This window comes from Chanos chanos, chromosome 14, assembly GCF_902362185.1.
Source record: "Chanos chanos chromosome 14, fChaCha1.1, whole genome shotgun sequence".
Lineage (NCBI taxonomy): Eukaryota > Metazoa > Chordata > Actinopteri > Gonorynchiformes > Chanidae > Chanos > Chanos chanos.
Window position 1 is genome coordinate 15452730 of NC_044508.1, and position 24825 is coordinate 15477554.

General features: G+C 42.6%; 2 protein-coding genes across 2 annotated transcripts in view; one reads left to right on the forward strand and one right to left on the reverse strand.

Moving 5' to 3' along the window:
* Positions 1–371: 371 nt before the first annotated feature.
* On the reverse strand, positions 372–9513 carry tm2d1 (TM2 domain containing 1). The gene is made up of 7 exons (XM_030791875.1): positions 9399–9513; positions 8231–8304; positions 7728–7836; positions 7369–7460; positions 5097–5170; positions 2446–2564; positions 372–734 (listed from the first exon to the last, which is right to left on the reverse strand). Exons 1-6 carry the CDS (start codon positions 9500–9502, stop codon positions 2457–2459), a joined length of 561 nt encoding a protein of 186 aa, XP_030647735.1. The 5' UTR covers positions 9503–9513; the 3' UTR covers positions 372–734; positions 2446–2456.
* A 335-nt stretch (positions 9514–9848) lies between these two features.
* Positions 9849–24825, forward strand: part of patj (PATJ crumbs cell polarity complex component) — an 80749-nt gene continuing 65772 nt past the window's right edge. The window contains exons 1-15 of the mRNA XM_030791049.1: positions 9849–9862; positions 10868–10922; positions 11042–11220; positions 12431–12610; positions 12835–12974; positions 13173–13353; positions 16550–16678; positions 18334–18567; positions 18904–19006; positions 19353–19441; positions 19748–19889; positions 20594–20728; positions 23151–23230; positions 23536–23592; positions 23675–23809. Of these exons, the coding sequence (XP_030646909.1) occupies positions 10901–10922; positions 11042–11220; positions 12431–12610; positions 12835–12974; positions 13173–13353; positions 16550–16678; positions 18334–18567; positions 18904–19006; positions 19353–19441; positions 19748–19889; positions 20594–20728; positions 23151–23230; positions 23536–23592; positions 23675–23809 (1806 nt within the window). The 5' untranslated portion in view covers positions 9849–9862; positions 10868–10900. The remainder of the gene's footprint in view (positions 9863–10867; positions 10923–11041; positions 11221–12430; positions 12611–12834; positions 12975–13172; positions 13354–16549; positions 16679–18333; positions 18568–18903; positions 19007–19352; positions 19442–19747; positions 19890–20593; positions 20729–23150; positions 23231–23535; positions 23593–23674; positions 23810–24825) is intronic.

Sequence of the window (24825 nt, forward strand, 5' to 3'; positions counted from 1 at the left end):
TTGTTAACGATGGTGCGACTAAGCTGGTAAGCGAAGACATGCTTGAGTCAGACTGAAGCAGAACTTGACACTGCTTAAACACAGATCGTGTGTGAAGAGCTTTCTGATAGAAAACAAAACCCACAGGCGATATTAAGTGTGTTGTGGGCCTATATTAAATGCTGGTAGCGTTCCATTCACTGCAGTTTGCTACACCTCTATAATTAAAGCAGAGAGGGAGAGAGGGAGAGAGAGAGAGAGAGAGAGAGAGAGAGAGAGAGAGAGTGAGAGAGCGCAAGAGAGAGAGAGAGAGATGTTTTGCAACATCCTATGAACTACAGACAGATTTTTTATTTCATAAAAGGATAACTTTATTTACAGACATTCAAAATTACATCAAGACAGCAAACATCAAAAGACTTCTTTACAGCCAACAGCAAAGAGAAACACACTCAGACATACTGAAAGGTTCTAAGGGTGGGCTCTATTTTAGAGGAATGGAGAGAGTGAGGGAAAGAGGGATAGAAGATTGATGTGCAAAGGTTCTATGAAGACTCTTAACCCCATGGTCAAAGTACAGAGCACCAACCAAAACTTCAAAAGCCCAACACTCTATGACCTTGATTATTTACCAAGTCCTCTTACACACGTACAGCAGTCGGCTGAGGTTGTATATTCTCATTTAACTAGAAAGGAAAACTGCTTTACATGTCATTATTCTGGAGTGCTGTTGGTCTCTCGTGCGTTTCAACAACCTGAAATGAGGAAACGGGAGATGATTTTGTTCAGATCAATATTCAGTAACAGAACGGTGCAAAACGACACACGTGTCTTTCTGAAGAAATAATCTATGACATAAGGAAAAGCAGTGCAGCAAAGTCTCGTTCTTTATGAACCAACTGATGAGAAATGTGATACTGCATAATCACTGTGAGTGCCTTTCCACGTCACGGCAAGATATTAGTTTAGCTTGACACAAAAAAAAACCCAGCCATGATTTTAAGATAAACTCCTTGTTTTCATTCGATTTGAATGTTCCTCTATACTGATTGCATGAATAAAATGAGCAAAGAGCAAACACCAGGTTATTCTCAAGCTAGACTGACATCAGAGCAGTGCCGTGGTAACGACGCCCCTCGGAACGCGGCACGCAAGATCTCCCGAGCTTCGTTTAACGTTGAATTTTAGAACAGGACTACGTTAGGGAGAATTTCTTTCAGAATTTATGGCCTGCTCTTGATGCGGGTCTACCGTCTTCCAATGTTTTTGCAACATTGCGACATAAAAGTCCCAGTAGTGTGAGAACCCGGAGAGTGACTTGTGTAAGAGTCTGTGTGGTGTAGGAGTATGACGGGTGGAGTGAACATTTCAGCTCCTCCCTTCTCTCTCTCCCTCTCTCTCTCGCTGTTTCTCTCCGCGTCTCACACGGGAACAATGTAAACACTGCCGAGCTCGTAATGGACTCCACATGGGTCTGATTCACTAAAACACTCCTGTCACCACCAATGCACCATAGCACTTAAAGCTTAGCAGAGAGAGAGAGAGAGAGAGAGAGAGAGAGAGAGAGAGAGAGAGAGAGAGAGAGAGGGAGTAAGAAGAAAACAGACAGATACGGCAAGACAGTGATAAAGGGAATGATAGATGAACGTGCTGGACACGGCACTGGGATTATATATATATATATATATATATATTCTTTTTGAAATGGAAGCGTGTCCTGTATGCGTGTCTATAAGGGATACGGCTAGGGGCAGGCGGGTTATAACAGATTCACTCCGGGTGTCAGCTGTAATGAGTGCGGCCTCACGATTCAAACATGTTTTCTCAATGTTTGCTTTGCGAGCTGACATTTAATCGCTCCCTCCCAAGAGCAGGGTGCCTATACTGGGGAGCAGAGAGGGAGGCGGGAGGGAGGGATGGGGAGAACCAGGAGGGGCTTCACCTCTCTGAGGCCCAGTTGAAGGTGTCCTTGGCCCCAAAGTTTGCTTTCCTACCAATGGAGGTCATTTAAGACTGTCACCAATACGGAACATACTACAGAGAGAAGTTGAAACTATAACCAAAGAACGATTTTCACATTAATACTTGGTCTTCAGTACCTGAAATTCATTTTGGACTTCTTTTGTTCTTCTACAGTGTCACCTTTCCATGAGTTAGTTCCATCACTTTAAAGTTATATGCTATGATATTCTGTTTGTACAGGTTTAATTCAAATGAGGCTCGAGGTTTGGAAAATCACCCTTTTGAAATCTACTTTGCAGCACTTTTACTATGACCAATACTACTCTGTTGGTGCAACACTCCACCATTTAGAGTGGGACATTTCTGGCTCCTTGAGTTACAAACAACAAACTATAACGCCTACAGACAAAACTGTCTTCACAACCACAGTCTCTTAATCAGTTCCAAACTTCAGCATTGTATTCATTGGATATACTTTTTTTTTAAATGAAAAAACCTCCTCACCCTCTTTCTCCTCAAGACAGCTGTGTTCTTCTGTAGGTTTCGTTAGTGATGGAAAGTCGTGTGAGCCGGGCCCCATAGTAATCCACAATATAGTCAGAACCATCAGATGGTCCCACAATCTAGGAGAGGACACGACGAGAAAAGACAGAACTTATCAACGAAAAACACATGTATTACACACCAAAGGAAATATAATGTCAATTTGTTCCATCCCATATATCTGTAATCGGAGTTTAAAACATGATCAATGACTGGTATGAGGTTTTAATTGGTCACACATTTGGCTAACAATGATTCGGTCTGTTACCAAAATGACTTCTAACAGCATGATGATTTCTTTGAAAGGGAAGGGACGGATGACGTTTTAAATCTGGTCTCTGGTGTTTCGTTCAGTCCTCAGATCAGAGTGCGGGAATTAACGCAGAGCCGGACTGGGCTGACGCCAGGTCTGAGATCAGCTCCTATCTGTCTGACTCACTCGGTCTGACGCACCAAGACGGCGTAATGGCTTCCTGCAGAATGCCTGCTCAACACCTGGCCTGGGTTACCCTGCTCTCAGACAAGGTCCTGATAACACACATCTGGTCCCGAGCGCCGGGACGTGAGGCTCCCGCGAAAACCAGACACCGCCTGATTCTGACTTCTACCACATCAAGATTAGCACTTGACTGGCCCCAGACCAACAGCGCCTGATTGGACGCTTTCGTGCTCGTTTTTCTCAATTCGTCGGCGAGTCCAGTAGACTGCCGCACTCTAAAGTAAGACCAAACAGTGCTCCATTCGTGAATTAACAGCCAATCTGTCACTCGCTAAGTCCTTCCTTCTCTTGGTTTTTGGGCACAAATTGAATAGTTGCGCAATGATCGTTTATCTCCAATTCTGGGAGGGGGTGGAGGGGGGGGGGCAAATGTCCTAAACAAGGGAGTGACTCCTTGAGACAAAATAGATGAATATAAATAAAAGTAACAAGTCCCAGGTGTTTATTCATTAGTTCTCACGGATGCATTTTCCTGGCCGACGCCGCTCTTAGTCAAGGTAGTTAGGCTTAAAATATGGAGCTTTAGCGGGTGCTGCGACGCATAAATGGCCTCTCAAGGGAAGCGATACCCTTTATCAAAAGTGTCACAATTTCAAAAACGGAGAGCCCAGACAGCAGCACAGCTAATTGAGAATGTAAGTGTGTGGCTGCTTCCAGAGCCAAAGGCACTTCTTAAAAGCATTGCTCTCCCAGGGCCCTCAATAAGACATTAAGAGAACAATAAACACTGGAGAGCCACTCTTAATCAAAGTTGTCACGGCTATTTAAAAAAAAAAAAAAAAAAAAAAATGCTTGCTTTATTTATCCCCAGCTGACAGAGGAGAGTAGGCTCATCAGAGGAAGAGGAGCAAATTAATAAAAGAGGAATTATGTGAAAGAGACAGAAGTGTGTTATTTTTTTTTTTGTTTATAAAACAGAGTGATGTGCTAAAGGGTGGCACAAGAGCGTAAAAGCAAAAATATATTAAAAAAAAAAGCATTTCTCAAATGCTGTTACTTTGTTTGTTTTTTTTGGTTTGTTTGTTTGTTTGGTTTTTTTTAACAAATGAATTCTTCAGTCTATACGGTTGATGAGATCAAAAGGAACGGATTCTGGAAACAGAATTTTGAGAGACTGCTCACTCTAAATCACACTGTTCTCAAAACATCTTCGAAAGCATATATAGCTCATTATTCAACGCAATATTTTGCAGGATCAAAGAAGTGCAATTATTGACTGCAACGACGTATGAATGGATTCATTTTAAAACACTCATGCTTATAGTTTACCAATCATATCGATGAAACAAATTTTTTTTAACAACAACGACAGCGGCAAAACATTTCTGACACACAACCCTCTGCGGAATCATAAAAAGATACAACAATTTGCATTGTTCTTTAACATGCAAAACCTCAATTAAGATCTAGTCATATCCATCTTTCATCAGACTGGAGAGCAAACAGAAGCCGAGCGCCTGCTTCTCCCGTGTATAGCTTCATTCAGCCATCAGGGCCTAATTAGGATAGAGAGGGTGAGCTTAGTGCTAACAGGATGACAAATGGACTGCCATTTTTCTCTCTGTCAGGCATGGGGGTTTTAATGGGGGTCTTCAGGGACAGTGTGCCTTTGGGGGGTGGGGGGGGGTTGGGGTGGGGGCAAAACAAACCACAGTCTCATTAGCCCCTTTCATTGCGCTCGCTGCTCCGGCAGACCTCACAGAGGCACAGGTGGCGGCGAACATAAACAGTCTCGTTGACACGCGAGAGCCCTGTCACTACCGCGAGGAACAGGGTCTCCATTCTGTCCTCTGTTCATTTCTGCCTGACATAATATACAAGGCCACTTGACTTCATATAGAACCTGACGCTTCAGTGTTTCTGATGAGAGGTGAGATTTTGGTTTTTCTCCTCAGTTTACCCCGAAAAAAAAAAAAAAAAAGGTTTATCATTACTGGTGTAATCTATTAAAACCCAATTGCCCTGCCTTTGATTAAACTGCACAAATCAAATGGCGACATTACATCGTATGAATAGGAACAGATTGATTGCTCTTACTGTTTACTGCGGAGAAGCGTGGATAATACAAACAGAAGTAAACACGAGACAAAGAGATAAAGCCGGGGCCACTCACCTGCATGGAAATCAGCATGAAATCCACCAGACTTCCGATTCCACAGAATCCCACGGTGCAGAACTTCAGCAGGCCTGAGGAGTGGCAAACCAAACACAGCTTCATCTGCCACTGAACCAAACAGCACTGCAGGCTTACTAAAGCACCACCTCACTTCAAGATCTAATGTCCATTGCCTTCCATTGTTTTATACCTCTTCATACACAGTTAAATGGTAAAATAGCTACATAACCTCTAAGTCAAAGAAGGACTTGTTTACTCTGTAGATTCTGCCCCGATACGGGGTTTTTTTTTTCCAGGTGAGAGAAATTCCCATGTTCTCCACAGGCGATTCTCTGCAGCACTAATTGTTTTTTTTCCTTTTGTTGTGACTGAAAAGTTGTGGTTTGTCCAGCTCAGCACCCATTCAGACGCATACGAGTGTAAACTACCCAGAGGGCAATAATTCTGAAGCCAGAGAATGCATTATTTGCACACCACACAGTGAACAAAGCCTCTTACTGAGTTCAATGATCATATTAACTGGCTGCCAAAGCACTTCTAGAACTTCTATTTTTTTTTTTTTTTATGTCTGCAAAGTAATCATTTTTTTATTTAAAATTGTTGAAATGATGGCCAGCCTTAATATATTTTAAACGTCTTTAAAAAAAAAAAAAAATAGCTCACGTTGCGATATGGACTGCCGTCCAATGAGAAACCCCCACAACGTTGCCATTTCAGGATAATTATTGCTAATGCTAATCGTCACTAATTGCGCTGGAAATTACTCACGGTGATCTTAAAGTGTGTTTCTTCAAGGACAGAAATTTCAAAAAGGGTACGTGCTGAGCGTCTGGACAACAGAACGCGAGCCTGACCTTAAGAGCTTAATAGCCCAGCGGCTTTCAGAGCAGTCCTGTGTCGTGCCGGACCACGTCAAGTGGCCCTGCAGAACCCTCTTATGTCTGCACCGCGTGAGTTTACCTTTCAAAGGTTTTGTGTCTGGCCAAGAAAAAACAACAACCAAAAAAAAAAGCCCCAGAAACAAGAGAGGCCCAAACAACCCTTGGGCCTTTGTAATCACGCAGGTGTTTAATTGATAACAAACTCTTAAACATAAAGAGAGAGAGAGAGAGAGAGAGAGAGAGAGAAACCTGCCTGACTTCACATCACACCTGGCACTGCTTTTAGTTTGTTTTTTTTTTGTTTTTTTTAGACGCATGGCTCAATTTGCCAGTGTAAGCACTTCTAGGTGAGATAATGGCAGCCATGCTGGATTCCACACAGGCAGTGTTGACTCCTGAGGGTTTACACTTATTCTACAATGTTGGTTTACTTGCTTAGCGTTCATTCAGGGCATGTGTTGTTCTCATATAACAGGTGTAAAACTAGAACACAGTGAGAAAAACAAAGATCGCTGGAAATGGTTTTCTGCTACTCGTGAAAAGCATGGTAGGCAATTTTCTGGTTCTTTTCTTTTTGTGGTGGGGGACTGCTGTCGCGCCTCTGCTGGATTAAAATGACTGCGTGACCTAACGAATAGGAACGTTTTTCAAACGTATTTTTCCCCGTTCTCTGAGCAGCGACGCCGCATCATGCACATTCCAGAGTTTCAATAGACAGTAAACGTCTAAAAACTAACCGGAGGTGTGCAGGTATGTGGCACTCTGCTACTGCCAATATTTCCCCCCCCCCCCCCCCCAAGGAACAAACATCGCCCATCAGCTAATAACAAACGCAAGCAAAGTACCGTACAAAATAAAATAAAAGCCATGATGCAGAACGTGGACTACTGTAAGCGTACTGAGATTCCGAAATAACCAGAGCATAACAGCGCACTCCCAAGTTCTCGCCTCGGAACACATCTGGTAGAAAGGTGTGTCCTTGAAATGGATGCGGAAGGAAATGATGTCAGGTCTAGATTATTCAGTCCTCCCTCGGCTGACAACGTAAGCCTGCTCCAAAGGTCTCTTGAGTCAAATTGCTTTTAGCCAAACAATGAAGGCGGAAACGTGTGATCATTTTTTCCCCCCCCACATGTTGCAGAGTCTCCGTTTGTAATGGATAAGAGCATGAAAAATCTCTCGTTTGGAGTCATTCACTTTGTGTGTTGGAAAATATTAAATAAACGGCGATGAGTTCATTATTTTGAAATAAATCTGCAACCAAGTAAAATAAAAATATAAAAGCCAGAAAACCACCAACACACTCAGACACCTCATTTTTAAGCCGTTCACATGCAAGCGTTACTTTTGGTATCATTTGTTGAACAGCGCGCAAACCAAATATTTACCTAAGGCTGGATAACCCAAGTAGAACCGATCCGCTCCAAGCCATCCCAGGAAGAGTGACAGAGCAACAGCAACTTTGTATGAGTAACCGCTCCTAATAGGCCAGAAAAAAAAAAAGTAATCAAAACATTCATATAAATTACAAGTCAGCACTAATGACACTGAACAGCTAATTCATCCATTTAAAATAAACAGCTTTCACAAAATGACTCGGGTTAAAAAATGATAACAATCAATTTGTTCATTCAAGTCTGGTGTGGACATCGGTTAGGTTTTACATCACATTTTGGATAAATCACATTTACTTGGAAACTCCTATTGAAAATTAAGCAACGGTAAGCGAGTGAGGGGTATGACATACACATTTCGGCACGGGATACTTTTGTTGAAACCAACTTCTTCCCCGCTGAACTTAAACGTGGTCCCATTTGCTAAGCGACAGCTGACGTTGGGAGCAGGACAACATTCCACTGAAATCAAGATCAAGATCAAGATTCACTTTATTATCCCACATTGTAGAAAATTTGGCTTTGGCTTCCACCCATGCTGCATCCATAGAGAAAACATTCCACATACATAAAGACAGGGTGAGACAGCTACAGGGAACAAGTAACATATCTAAGAACATACTACTTAAAACATACCATAATTATATATATATTAAAAAAAAAACTATACAGATCCAATAACCAGGAAATTACTCATTTTGATTTCGAACCAGCAGACAGATTTGTGGAAAAGTAGTCTGTGGTAGAATTTCTGTAAATTAGCATACACTTTCACAACCTGTAGACAAATAATAATCTAGATGGAATTCTTTTTCCACAGCCTGTGTGACGGGTGGCATTACCATGATCTACTCACCCCAGGCCAACGAGTCTTTGCAGTTTTGTGGCTCTTGAGTGGCGTCATCTATTACTGGATCTTTACAACGATACTTGTTCACAGTTAAGGAAACTATTATGAACTGACCATCATTAGCCCAAATAAAGCATTGAGATCGGATGTATAATACATGGACAAAAATATAACAATTCTATCATTAAGTGTACACATCTCGATTGAGTAAATCCTGATGTACCCATTCTAATGCTTAGTGTGCTGATCTTCATACAGAAATTAGAACACAGTGAAAATTCTGCACTTGATAATTTACATAAAATGTCCTATGCTAATGCAAAAACAGAGATATTTGAGAGAAACCACGAGTTTGAGCTCCAGCAAATTGAAAGCAAATATCATACGTCATTTGAACTACTGGTTTAAAGATAAGGACTCCAGATAACATACACTATACACTTCCCCCATGAAAATAAAATACATGGAGCATTCTTCTGTTCGTTTGTGTTGACACTTACGGTGTACAACACGTAACGATAAGTGTACTGAGAGGTGTTTCAATTGATCGTATTTGTCGTATTAGTCGTTGTTGTCGTATTAACTTAGAGATCACACCAACAAATATGATCAAATCGAGTGCTGATCTCTTTGGTCATCTGAAGCAGCTAGGTTTTTTCCACATCAAAAAAAAAAAAAAACAACTGTTTGATTATCTAAACAAACAAGGAAACGGAGAAATACTATGTGCAGTTAGTGCACGTGCTAAATGACAAAGTATGAAATTATACCCGTCCGTTAATCACCTTATTCCTAGAATATCACTCAGGGTCAGTGGGGTTTACATTCGTCAAATAAAGTATACATAATATTTACAAAACTGGGGATTAGCAAAGCTAGCTAGTTAGCCAGTGACATCACTGCAGCGAAAGATGAATTGAGAACACACACACACACACACACACACACACACACACATAAACAACAAAACAGCAGCACAATCGTTAACAAACTGGTCTGCATATAAGTATGAAATGACTGTCTCCCCTTGTCGCTTGCTACGAACAACAAATTATGTCGGTCATTTAAACACCTATCAAAATCTGTTTGGTCAGGCTAGACATACGGCTAGTTAGCAAACTGAATAATTGAAACAAATAACCAAGGTAGCGAACGAAGTTTGACACAAGGATATTGTCCCAATCGCAGATTTTCACAATTGTCCACGTCATCTGCAAAACTGTATATCAAATTCCAGCACAGAGAAGACAATAATATTACTAATGGCAAGGAACGCATACAAGACAATAAACTATAGGGAGACGCCATGTTTGACAGTGTGACTACATCACGTGACTTTGAAGTTTTTAAAGAGACAAAGCAGAATTATCTCCGAAGGAGACTCGAAGACACTCACCTGTAAGAATCGTGTTTTAAATAACTTTTTAAGTACTTTACGAACTGTGGGCCGCACTGTCACATTTTAATCACGGGTTTTCATTTCAAGGGGAGTTTCATTCAACTCGTATTCCTGTGTGTTGATACGCAGCGAACAACTTTTCACCTGGCTAACGTGGCTAACCTTATTCAAGCTCTCAGACAGTTAGCATAGCTACGATAGCTACTTTGCCTCAGTTGAATGACTGATGGAAGCAAGAGGTATGTTTGATAACAAGATCAACACCTGTGAATATCGTCGTTCTTCGATATTTAGCTTATAACATGGTTGTTCCCTCTTAAACGCTGCTTGAACTGTCAACGGTAATGAAACACTGAACTTCAACCGTACACTTGCTAGGCGATGTTTCCAGTCTCATATTCATGCACCTGTTGTTAGAACACTCGGTTGGCAAGTGCAGCCTTCAAAAAGAGGAAGCGGTGCTTTTATATTATTGAGGTCATCTTTTTATTATTAACGACGTCCCCTGTATGCGTTACTTTTTAAGCGTGTACGTAATAGAGTTGCTATGAAACTTGTCAGGGTCTTTCTGTTTAGCAGAAACTCAATACGGTTTTGTTTTATTGTGTTCCGTCTCACTTCCTGTCCCAAGGTGAGGCGAGAGCTTTTAGTTTACTTCCGTCAGACAGGTAAGGGCGTTGAAAACACCTAAATCACAGCTGAAACTTCAACGGTAACTAAACAAGGCTCATTTTGTAAGGAAGCTTTTATTATGCCTGTTAGTGTTTACAGACCTTCTTTTGAAGTTAAATGGTCTTATAATCGTTAAACTCTCGTTCTGACATGCTTTACTTTCTTGCGTAAATACGGCTAGCAAATTAGCCGTAGCATGCGTTGCTAGAGTAAATATTTCTTGTTTTGCTTTGTTTTCTATGCTTTTCTTTTCTTTTCTTTTAAACAAAGAGTGGGTTTCATGTTATCCTTCTTATCATGTAAACGTGCTTGTGTTGTGTTCAGAAATGTTTAATCACACACACACATGTATTATTACAATTTATTTGCGAACCTTGCCTTGTCCGTCCAGACAAAGTTTAGAAGTGCCTTTTCTCTAGGATGATGTTTATCACTCTCCTCAAGAGAGTGAGAAACTTTCGTTTTCTCTCCCCTACGTAAAACTGGGATTACTTTCAACCAATATAAGCTTATTATCAGATCACAGATCGTGGCTCAACCTGCTTTAATATTTGGTTTACCTTCCCTGACAGATTTAATCGCACTGGTCAGTATAGGGGTGGACCATGTATGAAAATGTTCCAACAGGTGAAGCTGCTTTTATTACAGATTAATTAGCATAACTGGTATACCGTAGTTGCACTGGTGGTGTTAATGTTTCATCCTCCTGTGTGTATGTGTATGTGTGCGTGCGTGCATGTTTTTAGTGTCTACAGCTGAGCGACAGCAAGCTTTGCAAGCTTTGGAAAGGCTTCAGGCAAAGTTACTCCAACGTGAAGAGTGGACCCATGCCGACCGACTTGGGGCACTTAGGGAGGCCCTCCAGAACCCTCTGTTTAATCACATACTCACCCTGCAGCACTCAGTCAAACAACTCAGAGATCAGGTGAGATACAGCTATGAGTTATGACGCTCTGAGCATTCAGCAGCTATTCCACAACAAACTTTTGTGAACCCATCACAATATGAGTTTAAAAACTGTAACAGCGGTTAGACATAGTTTGATATTAGAACATTTTGGATCAATTAATCAATAACTGAGAGACTGCTTACTCACAGTGAAGCTCTGCAAAGCTCTGATGTTCTGTCACTGAACTGGACATTAATTTTTAAGTTACATTAAAGATACTGCATCCTGTCCGCCCCTGCTTTCCCAAGATGTTGTCAACGGGCTGAACCAGGGTAGCTCAAGGTTAATTAAATGAGTTACTGTTATGAATGGTATTTCATGAGAATTGCTGCTTTGAGATGAACATTTCAACCATAATGTTCCCAGTGTGGAGCACTGTGTGTCAGTTTATTGCTGAGCTGACACACTCAAAGCCCCATGTAGCTATTTGTATTCAGCAAGAGTTTTTATTGACACACAAAAAAAAAACGTCTTCGTATTAAACAACCCACACTCCAAATTAAGATAATGGCAATAACAGAAGCCTGCATTCATATTCTAAGTGCTTGGAAGGTCAGTCAGCCACCTATGAATGCGTCAGGTGAAAACCTATTGTGTATATAGAGACGGGAGTGGTGAATAATTTTTTTTGTGGTTCTATCAAGCCTTAATATCTACTGTCTTGGTTTGAGTAACTGCCTTGTCGGAGATATATTGATGAAATGGCTGGGAACATGCTCCGTCAGCCCAGGCTAAATAAGCAGAAGACTGATAAGTTTCCACAATGTGAGTCTAAAGGTCATTAATACATTACCTGTTTGGGACCGTGGAGTGCTGCAGAGGAATGTATTGATCTCCCCCCACCCCCTTCTTTTTTTGCAGTCACTGGCTCTGCTTTATAAGGGCAATCCTGTTCTTCCGTTATATTCTTCCTTTATACAACGGCTAACAACTGCAGTGCACTTTCATATACCTCGTTCAAATTTAAAATGACTGCGGGTAAAATACTGCAGTAGTGATCATCTAAATGTGTAACAAACATGTTCAAATAAAATAGACATATTTTTTAGTAGTTACAGATGAGTGTTACACTGGACATAATTGGAATGCTTTAATAAAAATATTATTACTTGATTTAGGATAAAGGGTTGATTGTGTAATGAAAGGAGAGGAAGAAGTAAACTATTATAATTTTCTTTTCTTGCAGTTGAATTGCATGCCCCCAGATACGTGCAGTGAATTCAGCTTCTCAAGGAAGGGCCAGTTGATTTTCAGCGCCAGTCGTCCGTCGAGTAGTCTCGGTCAGGGCTCTGTCGTGTCAAATGGCACCGGGGTGACGTCTGTGTCATCTGAGCAGCTTCAGAGATGGATACATGCAGCAGCAAAGGTCTGAGGGAAAAAAAACATCCATGAAGAATTTATGTTCTCTCTAGTTTCTATCCTTTTTTTTTTTGAGAATTTAAAGTGTTTTTCTCATTTTCAATGTGTTTCAATGTCATCCACAAATTCTCGAATTGGATCCATTGCTCTACATTCACCACGCATAATTTTATTGTGCCTTCAGTGATAAGTTCAGCACATAGTGAATTTGTGAAATGTATTTCCCTTTAGGGAAGGAGGACGGAGCACATCAGGCTGCCTAAGCCTTTATCTGGAGGCCTGGGATTCAGTGTAGTGGGCCTGAGGCCTGAGGGAGTGGGCAGCCACGGGGTCTTCATCAGACAGGTGCAGCCTGGGAGTATCGCAGCCAGGTCAGTGCCTCAGCCCAGAGCCCGACTCAGATGATTACAGAAACATTTAATGGAAAAGATAACCTTCTGTGACTTATTCTTTCAGGACATCGGCGGAAATGCATCGTTTATCAAATTATCTATTCATCTAATCTATTTATATCGCTGTGCATAATATTTTCAAATGCTGAGGGTGCAGAACGATTCTGCGTTTCACAGAGATGGCAGGTTGCAGGAGAACGATCAGATCTTGGCCATCAACGGGATTCCGCTGGACCAGAGTGTCACTCAGCAGCAGGCCATCACTCTGCTGCAACAGTCCAGAGACTGGGTGGAGTTAGTGGTGGCGAAGGACACTGCATCCAAACAGAGCTCGCATGCGCCTGGGCCTATTCAGACGGTAAGGCATGTGTCCCGCCCTAGCGTTTTGGAAGTTCGTAAGACATCTTCTAAGGAGACCTATGTTTTTTTGAAATACAAAGATGCGTTGAAGTGTTGTTCTTTGAATTTATCTGTTGATTACCCAGTGCAGTTTAAGATCATTTTCAAAATAGCTTCAGATCTGGGCTCTAAGTCACTATCGGCATTACATGGACTTTGCTGGAGTGTAGACAGTGCTCTTCAATAGCATTGCATAATTTTTGAATGTGTAACCGCTTAAATTTACGAGTGAAGGCTTGAAAAACTGAAGGCTTGTGTTATGCTTTTCTGTTTTGCAGCTGTAAGTTTTATGTAGTTCAGTTGAAACTCTTATTTAAAACTTTTTCTTTTTAAAACTTTAAAACACAATCATTGAGCACAGCTTTTACGGGACGAAAACTGGAGCCGGTTAAGGTTTATTTTTTTAATTTTCAGGAGAATCTGTGTTTACCTTACGTGGAGGCCTTTGAAAAAGCCACCACGCTTAAACCTTTAGGTCGTGGAAAGCACATTTTCCTTAGCCAAACTCAAGATGGATGAGAAACCGAATGAGTAAACTTGACTCTTCAAATTGCCTGAAGGGTCCTCTCGTCCTTCCTCTGGATGGGAGAAATAAACTTTTAAGTGAGTCTAAATGAGCCAGGAATAGATCAACAGTCAGAGGATGAACTCGATTAACCCAGCGGTCTAACAATAAACAGATTGGTTCTACCTCCTTCGGTTTGATTAAATACCCCAAAAAGCTTCTCGAACTACTCAAATAAAGTCTAAACACAAACGAAGCACCGATAGTCCCAAGTTTTAATTCAAACGGTAGATAAAACACACTACAATTCATACTGAACACAGGTTAGCATCAGCCACTAGAGTTGTGTATTTCTATGTCATGTTGGTGTTTCTCTTTTTTTTTTTTTCCCCTTCCTTTTTTTTCCCCTCGTTCTTTAGTGCTCATATTGTTTTAATACCCTTGGACTTTAGCCATATCCTGCATATCAAATCCAGGCATTAGTTTTGTTTTAATTCATGTGCTGTTTGTCTTGAGGTCGGATTTAATGGAGCCCTGAGCAGAAAAGTCTGGATTTTATTTGATTGCTGTAGCCCAGTTTAACTAACTGTCACCAAATGCCACGATTCATGGTAACAAACGTAATAAGCACCTCTGGTCTTGTTTGTTATTTTTTCTGTAAGTATCAAATTTTAAAGTTCGGATTTGCTGGAAATATGGCTTTTCACAACATACTGAACGTCCAATGTGGCTGAAAGTGGAGGAGTCAAATAGAAGATGCATGGAGCTATTGTCGTATGGTATTTGCATTCTGCTTGGTGCATTATATGCCTGTATGGTTTAGACGCGCCTCCTGGTAGGCAGATGAACTGAAATGAAGCCCATTTGTCATGCTTGACCTCCTGTCAATCACCGAAAGACATTTAGTAACTGCATGACAAGAATTGGCCCACACAAGCTCAACAATGAAGACATCTCTCAAAACATATGTGTGATGTCCTCAGCCTACACTTTTATTTAAACACTCATTCCTCTCTCTCTCTCTCTCTCTCTCTCTCTCTCTCTCTCTCTCACCCTCCCTCTCTCTTGCTTGCTCTCTCGCTCGCTGTCTGAATCTGTTTCCTCATTGTGAAAAGCTGAGAAAATATTTATCTGTCTAAGCTCTCATTTCTCATCAGGCCATTGGGGATTCTTTGCCTAGTGCTTTAAATTGCGGAATGTGCACAGTAATGTTGCCTTGGTATATTTTTTTTTTACTTCCCTAATGTCCCTCATACTTTCTTTGGTCATGGCCTCCAAAGATTTTGTTAAACTATCTTGAATCTTAATTATAGCACACGGAAACATTCAAAACAAGCATGACTGTGATGCACGACTTGAGACCCCAGTACCCGCAGGAATAATCTGGAAGCAATGTCCCAGACCATCTCCCCGTAGAGCTGTTTTCTGTGAAACCCAGAACCCTGGCACCCGTCTCCCTTAATGGCTTTCTCGTTAAAACGTTCGCTAATGTATCGTTGTTTATTTAAGAACTGTCTAAGGGGGGAAAAAAATACTGTTTGTCCAAGAAACTTTGTAATATTTCAAATGTTTGGGTTGTCAACAGGAAGGCATTACAATTCACCCCGATCTCATCCAAAGGGCATGATTTAGCGTATTTTCGCTCTTGCATGACAGTTGTGTTTCTGTGTGGAGTGCCAGGTGTGTTTAACGTTTGTGATGTTTGGCTGCTGGGCATCGTAGCCTGCTCTGTAATTCTCATAACTTCTAATTTGCAGTATTGCCTCTCTTTCCGTTTCCCAAACAAAGCAAAGCAATCATTCAAATGACACTCATCAATCTTTTAAAGCCTCAAAATAGTAAGCAATAAAATCAGTACCTTTATTTTTGTAAAGCAGACGCGAACCGCTTGTCTGTTGAACTTATCAACACGGTTTGATTTAGGGTGAGACTGAAGACCTCATCCAACCTAAAGGTTAAAAAAAAAAAAAAAAAAATTACATTGGGGTTGCTCCAATGCTTTAGCTGGAGTTCTTATCTCTGAAATAGTTCTGTCCTTTTTTTTTTTTTTTTTTTTTTTTTTTTTTGAGGGATAAGCAAGAGAGCTAAGACTTTGTCTCCTGGGGGTAGAGCGAATGGCGTAGCAGGTTTCATTAGATAGTTTGAAAATTGCTGAGGAAGTCACCCATCAGATAAGCTCTGGTAATAAGAGAAAAGAAATGTTCTGATTGGGGATCATTAATAAGAACCCAAGGAGACTTTAGCGATTAGGAACGGCACTTGTGTGTGATCAGTGTGTTAAAGCAGCTGTGAAAGAGCACTCTCGAGGTTTCTTCACCCCGATATTGATCAGTGACTTATACGTCTGACATTTAACACGTCCATTTGAATTTTTCGCCCTATTATGACACCGCTCTAACACATAGTTAGCGGCCATACCTTTGTAATATCTCTCCTCTGATGAAGCCATTCAAGCCGTCTGAGGTGATTGAAAGAAACATGACTCAAAAGCACCGCGTCCTTAATGCATTTAGCAGAACCCGCTTCGGCAGAACGTCGCGAGACTGTAACCTCTGTCCGGGTGACCTCGGATTCCCAAAATACGTAACTTTTGTTGCCCCTGTGTGAGAAGACAGTGTTGTAATGAATCTCGTCTCGTCTGTTTTGGCAGGACCAGTGGGGTCACGTGGAGGAGATCGAACTGGTGAACGACGGCTCCGGCCTGGGCTTCGGCATTGTGGGAGGCAAAGCCACAGGTGTGGTGGTGAGGACCCTGGTGGAAAACAGCGTGGCAGACAAGGTTGGTACTAAAAAGAAACTCTTTAAATGTCAGCCAAGGTAAAAACGGTGAAAAAAAGTATGGAGTGAGATGAAATTATATCAAAGTGATTCAGTGTTTGTGATAATCAGCTGGTCTTTCATCATTTTTTTCAAACATTTTCAACTACTCTGTCCTTGACATCATTTCATTGTTTGGGAGTGAGTCAATCATACTTCAGCTTAATTGCATTCTAGACCTTACGTTACATTGTTTGAATGCTTAAGTCAAATCACTGTTTGACGCACAAGCTAAATAATATGCTCTGTGCATTTTAGTGTGTCAGCTTGAAACTTCAGCGTGGAACAAATGTTTGTATCTTTCAAGTCAATACCGAAAGCAAAAAAAAAAAAAAAAAATGCCTGCACTTCAACAAATCAATTCAAAGACAATGCATGCTAGAAAAAAAGGACGTTAACAGATGTTGAATTGAACTAGGTACCAGCACTGTGGAGCTGTGTTACAAAGATGTTTCAGGGAGATTTACGCCTATGCGAAAGGCCCTGACATTCTCCTTTCACCTCCTCTTATCCCATTGAGATTTGATTTTATTTTATGCCTTTTTCTTTGCTGCGGCTCGACTACATTCAGAGTTAACACAGGGGCTTACGGCAAGTGGATTGTAAAGAAACATTTAACGTCTGCCTCGGCCTCTTGATGTGTTATCCAGGAAGGGATGTGGATTCAAAAACCCCTGTCCTGTTTTGAAACTCCGCGTCCCCGCCACCCCCACCCCCCCCACACACACATCCACATCCACCCCCAACCCACCCCTCCTCTCTCCCGCCCTATGTCCAGAGCTTGGGCAACAAAACCCTTCTTGTTCAAAAGCCACAGCACTGCATTTCACACATCACTGGAGCTTATGCTCCAAAAAAGCTGTCAAAATTGGGGCTTTGTTAGCCCTGGCGTTTCCCATTTCAACGTTTAATGGTTGCGCTGGGCTTCAATGCACCCCTGCTGTCTCTACGCACAGAGGCACGGACAAGTTGGGGAGATTTCCTGCGCGAGTTGATGCATCAAACGCCTTTCATGTCTTCTTTTTTTCCTCACAAAGGCTCCTATTCTCTCTTCTCATAATGATTCTTTAGTACTCCCCCTTTTTTCCCCTCTTTTTTCCCAGTTTGTTCTGCTTGAACCCTGAAGCTGAAGAATACATTTCTGAGCTTAACTGGGCAAACCCAAGTGGAACTGTCCTGTTCAAGTAGCGCATTAGCAGTAATGAAAGGCCACACCAGCCTTTGCATGGCTCATGCACCTGTTGAATACTTTGACAAATTTGGCCTTAAATTCCGTGGTTTCCTGTCAGCTGTTAAATATTGAATTCTTCATTTTCCTAAAGCTGATTTGATATGTTTGGAATTAAATCATGTACAGATGAAACTTTCGGGCCAGCTTTCGAAAATGTAGGCATATCCACAGTGTCTAATTCACACTTCTTGTTCCCCGCGTCGGTCACAAATAAATATCTACCATCTACGTATACTTAGAAGTGATGAATCATTACACGTTCTTTATTATGTGACTAAACAAGTATCACTGCCCCTTAATGGAACCCATGTCTCTGGCGTGGAGTAAATATCCCCTGCAGTTTGATTGAAATGTTTTACTCTCTCTCGCCCCATTCTCAACGAAAGGACGGACGACTGCAGACAGGCGATCACATCCTGCGGATCGGTGAGACCCCTACGCTGGGGTTGAGCACTGACCAGGTGGTGCAGGTCCTGCAGGCCTGCGGGAGCCGGGTGCGTATGCTCATCGCCCGGGATCCCGTGGGCAAACTCCAGCCGGCACCCCCACCCCCTCCTGCACCCGCCGCTGCGCCCGTCACCTCCCTGCCGCCCGTGCCTCCTCGCAGAATGAACAAGACGGTGAGTGCGACGGACTGTTGCCCTGTTAAAGTGGGATGAGTTGAGACGTAAAGATCACGTTCTTGTCATTTCTTATCAGTCCAGAATATCTCCAGTCTGTGAATGTGCAGGAAAGGAACGCGATTTTAAAACATGAAAAAAATGGCTTAAAGACCAATGTTTGCGAAGTTATATGATCTGTGTGTCCAGCTTATTTCAAAACCACTTAAATGATCTGTTGTATTTTACCGTAATACCAAAATTTTCCGTAATAACTTAAGTATGATTTTATGATACCAAAGTCACCCTTAATGTCTCAGTTATTGCTGGTCTGATATATATATTTTTTTTTCACAGCCCAACCTAGAGGGCTATGAGATCCATGAAGTGCCACTGACGAAGAGGGAGGGCCAGAGCCTTGGAATCTCCATTATTGGGTACAATGCCTTAACCAGTGAAGGTAAAAAACAAACAGAAAGGAGTTTATTTTAAAGCTGTAATGGGTCATTCTGTCTGTGGTTCGATATTCATCTGAAAAATGTGTGTATAGAAACACCTAAAAGCAGCTATTGTTGCAGTGTGTTTTTTTGTTTGTTTTTTTTTCTTCCTTTTGTTTTTTCAATACAACATGATGACGTACCATAAATGAAAATCAAGTATCTGCACATATAATACCGACAGTAATAGAATACCTATTGGTACAATAGCTGTATAGCAACTGCCGCTGGATTAGGATATTGCCACTAATGTAAATCTGTTGCTGTTTCCTTTTCTGTAATCTCGCTGTGTTCTCTTCCTCATGGCAGATGCTGTGGGGGTTTTTGTGAAGAACGTAGTTCCGGGGAGCGCAGCTGACCAGAGCGGGAACATCCGAGTCCATGACAGGATCATCGCGGTGGGTTCCTAATCACTTTTTAATGAGCTCTGCCTTAATTAACACTGCTCTAGACACAGAGAGGAGTAAAAACCAACAGAGGATAATCTCAGAATCCTATCCTCAGATTTACTGACGTTTTCATCAAAATCTTCAAAGTAGGGAAGCATGTCTCTGAGCTACAATTTGTGATGTTCTCTTGTCCCACGGGCTCTTTCACACAGATACACACTCTCTCTCTCTCTCTCTCTCTCTCTCTCTCTCTCTCTCTTTCTCTCTCTCTCTCTCTTTCTCTTTCTCTCTCTCATTTCCTGTTTTCTGTGGCAGCTGGATGGAGTGAACCTCCAGGGATTCACCAACCAGGAGGTGCTGGAGGTGATGAAGCAGACAGGCCAGACGGTCAACCTCACCATCGTCAGGAAGATCGCTACTCCCATGAAGGGGGCCACCGAGAGGTCCCTTGATAAAGGTGAGTGTTTTCTTTTTCCCTATCTCTCTGTCTGTCTCTCTCTCTTCCTGTGCTTGTTAGATAGAGAGAGCTTTTTTTTTTTTTTTTACCACATATGCCCTCTCTCTCTCTCTCAAAGGCCTGATTATCTCCTTTTGTTACCTCAGCTGAAGGAAAGCCCCCACTGTGATGCTGAATGTCTGTAAAATAATCAGAGCGTTTTCCCTCGTGTCACTTTGACTCACACTGGCCTCTGAGGGCAACTGGCTACGTGATTTTTACACAATTTTGTGCTAGTTGGCTGTGTTGTAAATGTTTACGGTTTGATGAAAATCTTTCCCTTGGGTGTAAGTGAACAGGATACAGAAAACTGTAAACCTGCCTCAGCTCTCATCAGGCCCTCCATACCGGACACGAACCATTGACATATTCAGGAATGACCAGATTCCCCATCAAGTTACTGTTGCTTGATATGGCCGTTTATCACGGCACAAATCAATCAAGCCGTAAGTCTAGCGTGTGGTGCTGTGAGGTTCATTTAGCTGACCACAGTTAAGACATTAGATAAATGCAAGACGCTGCATCCAGTTCTTTCGTCTGGCAACCATTATGCAGAACCTGGATCCCAGACATCAGTATGGAAATATGAAAACACAGCCATCTGCAGCTATTAGTATGATCAGCCTATCCTGAAATCGAGTGTGTGTGTGTGTGTGTGTGTGTAGTCCACAGAGAGTCATCGCGTATATCTCTGAGGAGGTCGGCAGAGATTAAGGCACGGTCAGACGTGCAGAAGGCCCCGCTGATGGAACCTGTGGAGTCTGCCATGGGTGGGATTAAACAGCAGCTGCATGGGAAAGGTGAGATCATCTTCACAATCACACAGACACACACTCTCAGACAAAGAACCTCCCCATACTCCCCAGCACACTCATAGCTTATAAATAACCCCACAGCCACTCACAGATGATGAGTAGACACCCAGACACGCTCCCAGAGATACAGCACTGACAGCGCTGGAGCAGTAGGGGTCAGTGTCATTGATAGTAGCTCAGACTTGGCAGGTATCTTCGGGGAATATGGTCAAGACATCATAGAATCACTGCTAAGAGGAACGGAAAGTTGGTTTCTTAACCCGTCTCAGTTGCTTGACAGTACAGTGCGCTGTTTAAGTAATCTTAGATCTACATCTCCGTTGGAATATTGAAATGGACCTTAAGGTGACAGACAGACACTTTCATATTGACTATTGCCTTCAGTCCAGCACAGGTTTAATTTCCTCATCATTGGGCCCTCTCTCATCTCTCTCTCTCTCTCTCTCTCTCTCTCTGTGGCTCTTCTTGGTGATGACTGGGTCATTTGGGGTTTTTTAATGCTGTTCTTTGGAACCTGATCTGGTAGTGAGCCCCGCTGGACAGAGGGTCAATGGCAGGCCAGGCTGTCACTCTAGCCGTCTTCATCCAATCAGCTAGTCTTCCCCACAGTTACCGTGCACTGTTACCGTTACGCTAGACTGCCCCACAGATATAAATATCAGGCTTGGCGAGGTGGGTGCGGAAGAGCAGGCCCGGTCCCAGGCTGGCCGGCGGGGCCAGCTCAAGTTACACTCTAGCCTAATTAATCCAGACAAGACCCTATACCTGCCAAAGTTCTAAATAAAGTGCTCTGTTGCACAGGGCCAATACAAGCCTGGGATAACAATGATTGCTTGTCAAAGAGTCATTTCCCAGTGGGGGCGGGGGGGGGAGGGGGTGGGCACACCACTTGTAAAACGATAGCAGCCTTAAATCAAAGCACCCTGATTTTTACCTTCTTCCCCCCCTTAACTTCTTTTTTGGGTTTTAAAAATGATATCATCTTAATGACACATCTAGATGTTTCTAAAAAAGCTGTCTCCCTGTGGGATGTGTGAGTTGACCTGTGAAAGAAAAAGAACGGGGTGCGGGGGGGGGGGGGGGGGGGGGGGGGGGTGCGGTTCTGTTCAGTACCTGTTTTTAGATGATTCTATTAGGAGCACCATTTAAACTGAAGTTTTCTGGATGTCGGATTTGAAGTTTTAGATTTCGAAAGCAGATATTGCATGTATCCACAGTCCTGCTATAAAAAACTGATCCGAACGTGGGCCTGCCGTCCTACTGTGGCCCATCTGTTTTTGGAGTTCTTGTTCATTTTCATTCATTGTTTTTTTTATTTTGTCTTGTTTTTTTGGTATCAAGACATTAATATGCCCAAAAAGCCCAACTTAAGTGAATAGCTAGAGCTCTCCGTCATCTCAGCACTGGATTGGGAGTAAGTCTCAGATGGGAGTAAGTCTCAGATGGGAGTAAGTCTCAGATGGGAGTAAGTCTACTCAGATGTCTTTGCAGTGAGATGGTGCGTACAGCAGCTTTAACACAACGTTGTGTATTGTAGTCTGAAGCTTGTTTGCTTTAATTACCTAGTGTAAGTTGAAAGTAAACCTCTCTATTATTGATTATGTCCTTCACTGAGCTGGGGAAATGAGGGAGTGCGTGCTTTTTACTTCTCAGGAAAAGTAGCTTATATCTCCCTGCATAATATCCTTGTATGAGCATATCGGCTGTTGCCTAGTGATCAAAATTTTCCACTCCTCCCACTGCGTTAGTGCACCTGGGTCCCAGATGTTGGCGTGTGTTTGACGCCTCAGCGATGTATTGCTGTATTAATGTAGTCAAACACTTGTGATGAATTGTGTTGCGATGGCAGTGTTAGAAATGCTAATTTAATCAGGTCTCAGCGTTCAGGCCACAGGTCCGGCATCTATCCACGTGAGGCCTGGAGGGGTGGTGGGGGGGAGAGAGAGAGAGAGAGAGAGAGAGAGAGAGAGAGAGAGAGAGAGCGAGAGAGAGAGAGAGAGAGAGAGAGAGAGAGAGAGCTGTCCTATACTCCAGTTGCATGAGGACGGAAAGTGTTCTTCCACTTTGTACGTTTTCAGAACCGTCCCACGGTGCATTAGAGGAGAGCACAGTTTTCCATCGAGGGAGCGCAGTCATGCCTATTCATTTACATTTCCACCTCGGGCCATACATCTGATACCATATGCACATTGGTTACATTTGCTGTTTATCTCAAGTGACCTTATACTTTCAGCTATACTATTAAACAGTGATTTTTCTCATCCATCAAAATGACAGCCTACCGCAAAACAGTACTGCATTGCCTTAGGTTAATGTCACATGCTTCCAGATATTGTGTCATAGACTGTTGGTAGCCAAATAACCATTGTTCGTCTTTAATTGATACCCTTAATCTTCACTGTTTTAGTCCAAGACCCGGTACCTCTGACTGAGATGGAGCTACGCGCTAAGTGGGAGCAGGCTCTTGGCCCACATTATGAAGTTATGGTAAGCCAACGTCAAGTGAGGTAATGTTAACAGATGCTAAATGAGGCACTTAATTAAACTTGACATGGATGAATGCTAGCAACAAGAGCCAGTGCTTACAATACATTTATAAAGTGGCTGAGGCCTCCGGTTAACCATCTAAAATTGATTTTATGTTTTCATTGTTGTTTCCTTCAGTATGCATGTAGTGGTATCTGTAAAAGATACTGCCAATAATTTGTCAGTGTTCTGACTTCTCCTCTTACGGATCTTCCATAGTGTGACTTGGAAAGGTTTGTAGTGTTACTGAGTTTGGTCTTTTTCAGGTTGTGGAACTGGACCCTGTCATTGAAGATGATGAGGAGCTTCAGAACTGCTCAAAGGTAACACGACACTCTTAACCCCAAACCTGTACTGTAAACTGTAAGTCTGTTGGACTGTTATTGAGATGACTTCTTCTCGCAGCTTCTCCCAATTCATACCATGCGTCTGGGAGTGGAACTGGACTCCTTTGATGGACACCATTACATCTCTACCGTGGCCCCGGGGGGACCTGTGGCTAAGCACGGCTTACTTAGACCAGAAGATGAATTGCTTGAGGTAAAAGTTCAAATCTCAGTTTCACAGCGTTCTTGGGGGAAGAAAAAACACAAGCTAGCCTTATATCTTCAACGACTGCCTTTCTTGACCTCTCTCCACAATATCACTGGACCACCCAATGGAGAACAATATTAGCTTTCCTATTGGCATTACAATTAAATGTTAGAGATCCTACAGATTGGCGCCCGTGCAGATTGGTTTGGCTAAGATCTGAAGGTACACCACAACCTCACGGTTGGTCTGTTAAACACCCCCCTCCCCAGTCTCCAGGAAAGGCTTGCTGGTGTTGCTGCTGTTGGCTGGACACAGGAGCAGGAGGCCTTGTGAGTCCAACTGAGGGCCATCTGTATGGCAAACCCCCACCTTCGACTATCCTGCAGCCCTTTCTTCCTGACCTCCCACTCTTTGCCCACCTGGTCCAATGGCCACTTGCCCCTCTGTTCTAAGACTGTTGCTGTTGGCAACAGCAGCCGAAGCCAGCGAGAGGTACAGTTATTCAGAGCTACAGAGGAAAGGAAGAAGATTACGGTCGTTAAGGGTGCTCGTAAGGAGGTCAGAGAGTTTGTGGAGGTCTCACAGAGGTCTCGTTACATTGGTGTTTGAAATGCCACGCTTCAGCGAAACTGTACCCCTCGTAACTTCAGCCTCGCTAGACGTTGGGCACTGCTTGTTCCCTGTGTGAAAAAGATTCGGATAACCATGATGGCTGAGACTCTTAGGCATGGTGTGTAGTGGTAAGGACCTCCTCCTGTCTGGACAGATGGTAAAGACCTTCCTCCGCACAGTTCTCCGTTAGGTCCAGTCTTGCCTGCTCCATTAAATGCCAATCAAGAGGCCCAGCAGCTCCCAGGGTTGTTTCATATAGAGAATCAACAGTGCCGCCAGCTTCATGTCTCACTGCCTCATTACTCAAGAGAGAAATCATGGCGTCTATCAATCAACATCCTATTCCCCGAAGCTGTGATTATCTCAAACATAGTGGCACTTGGTTTATCCTTGGCTGGTTAATGCGCATG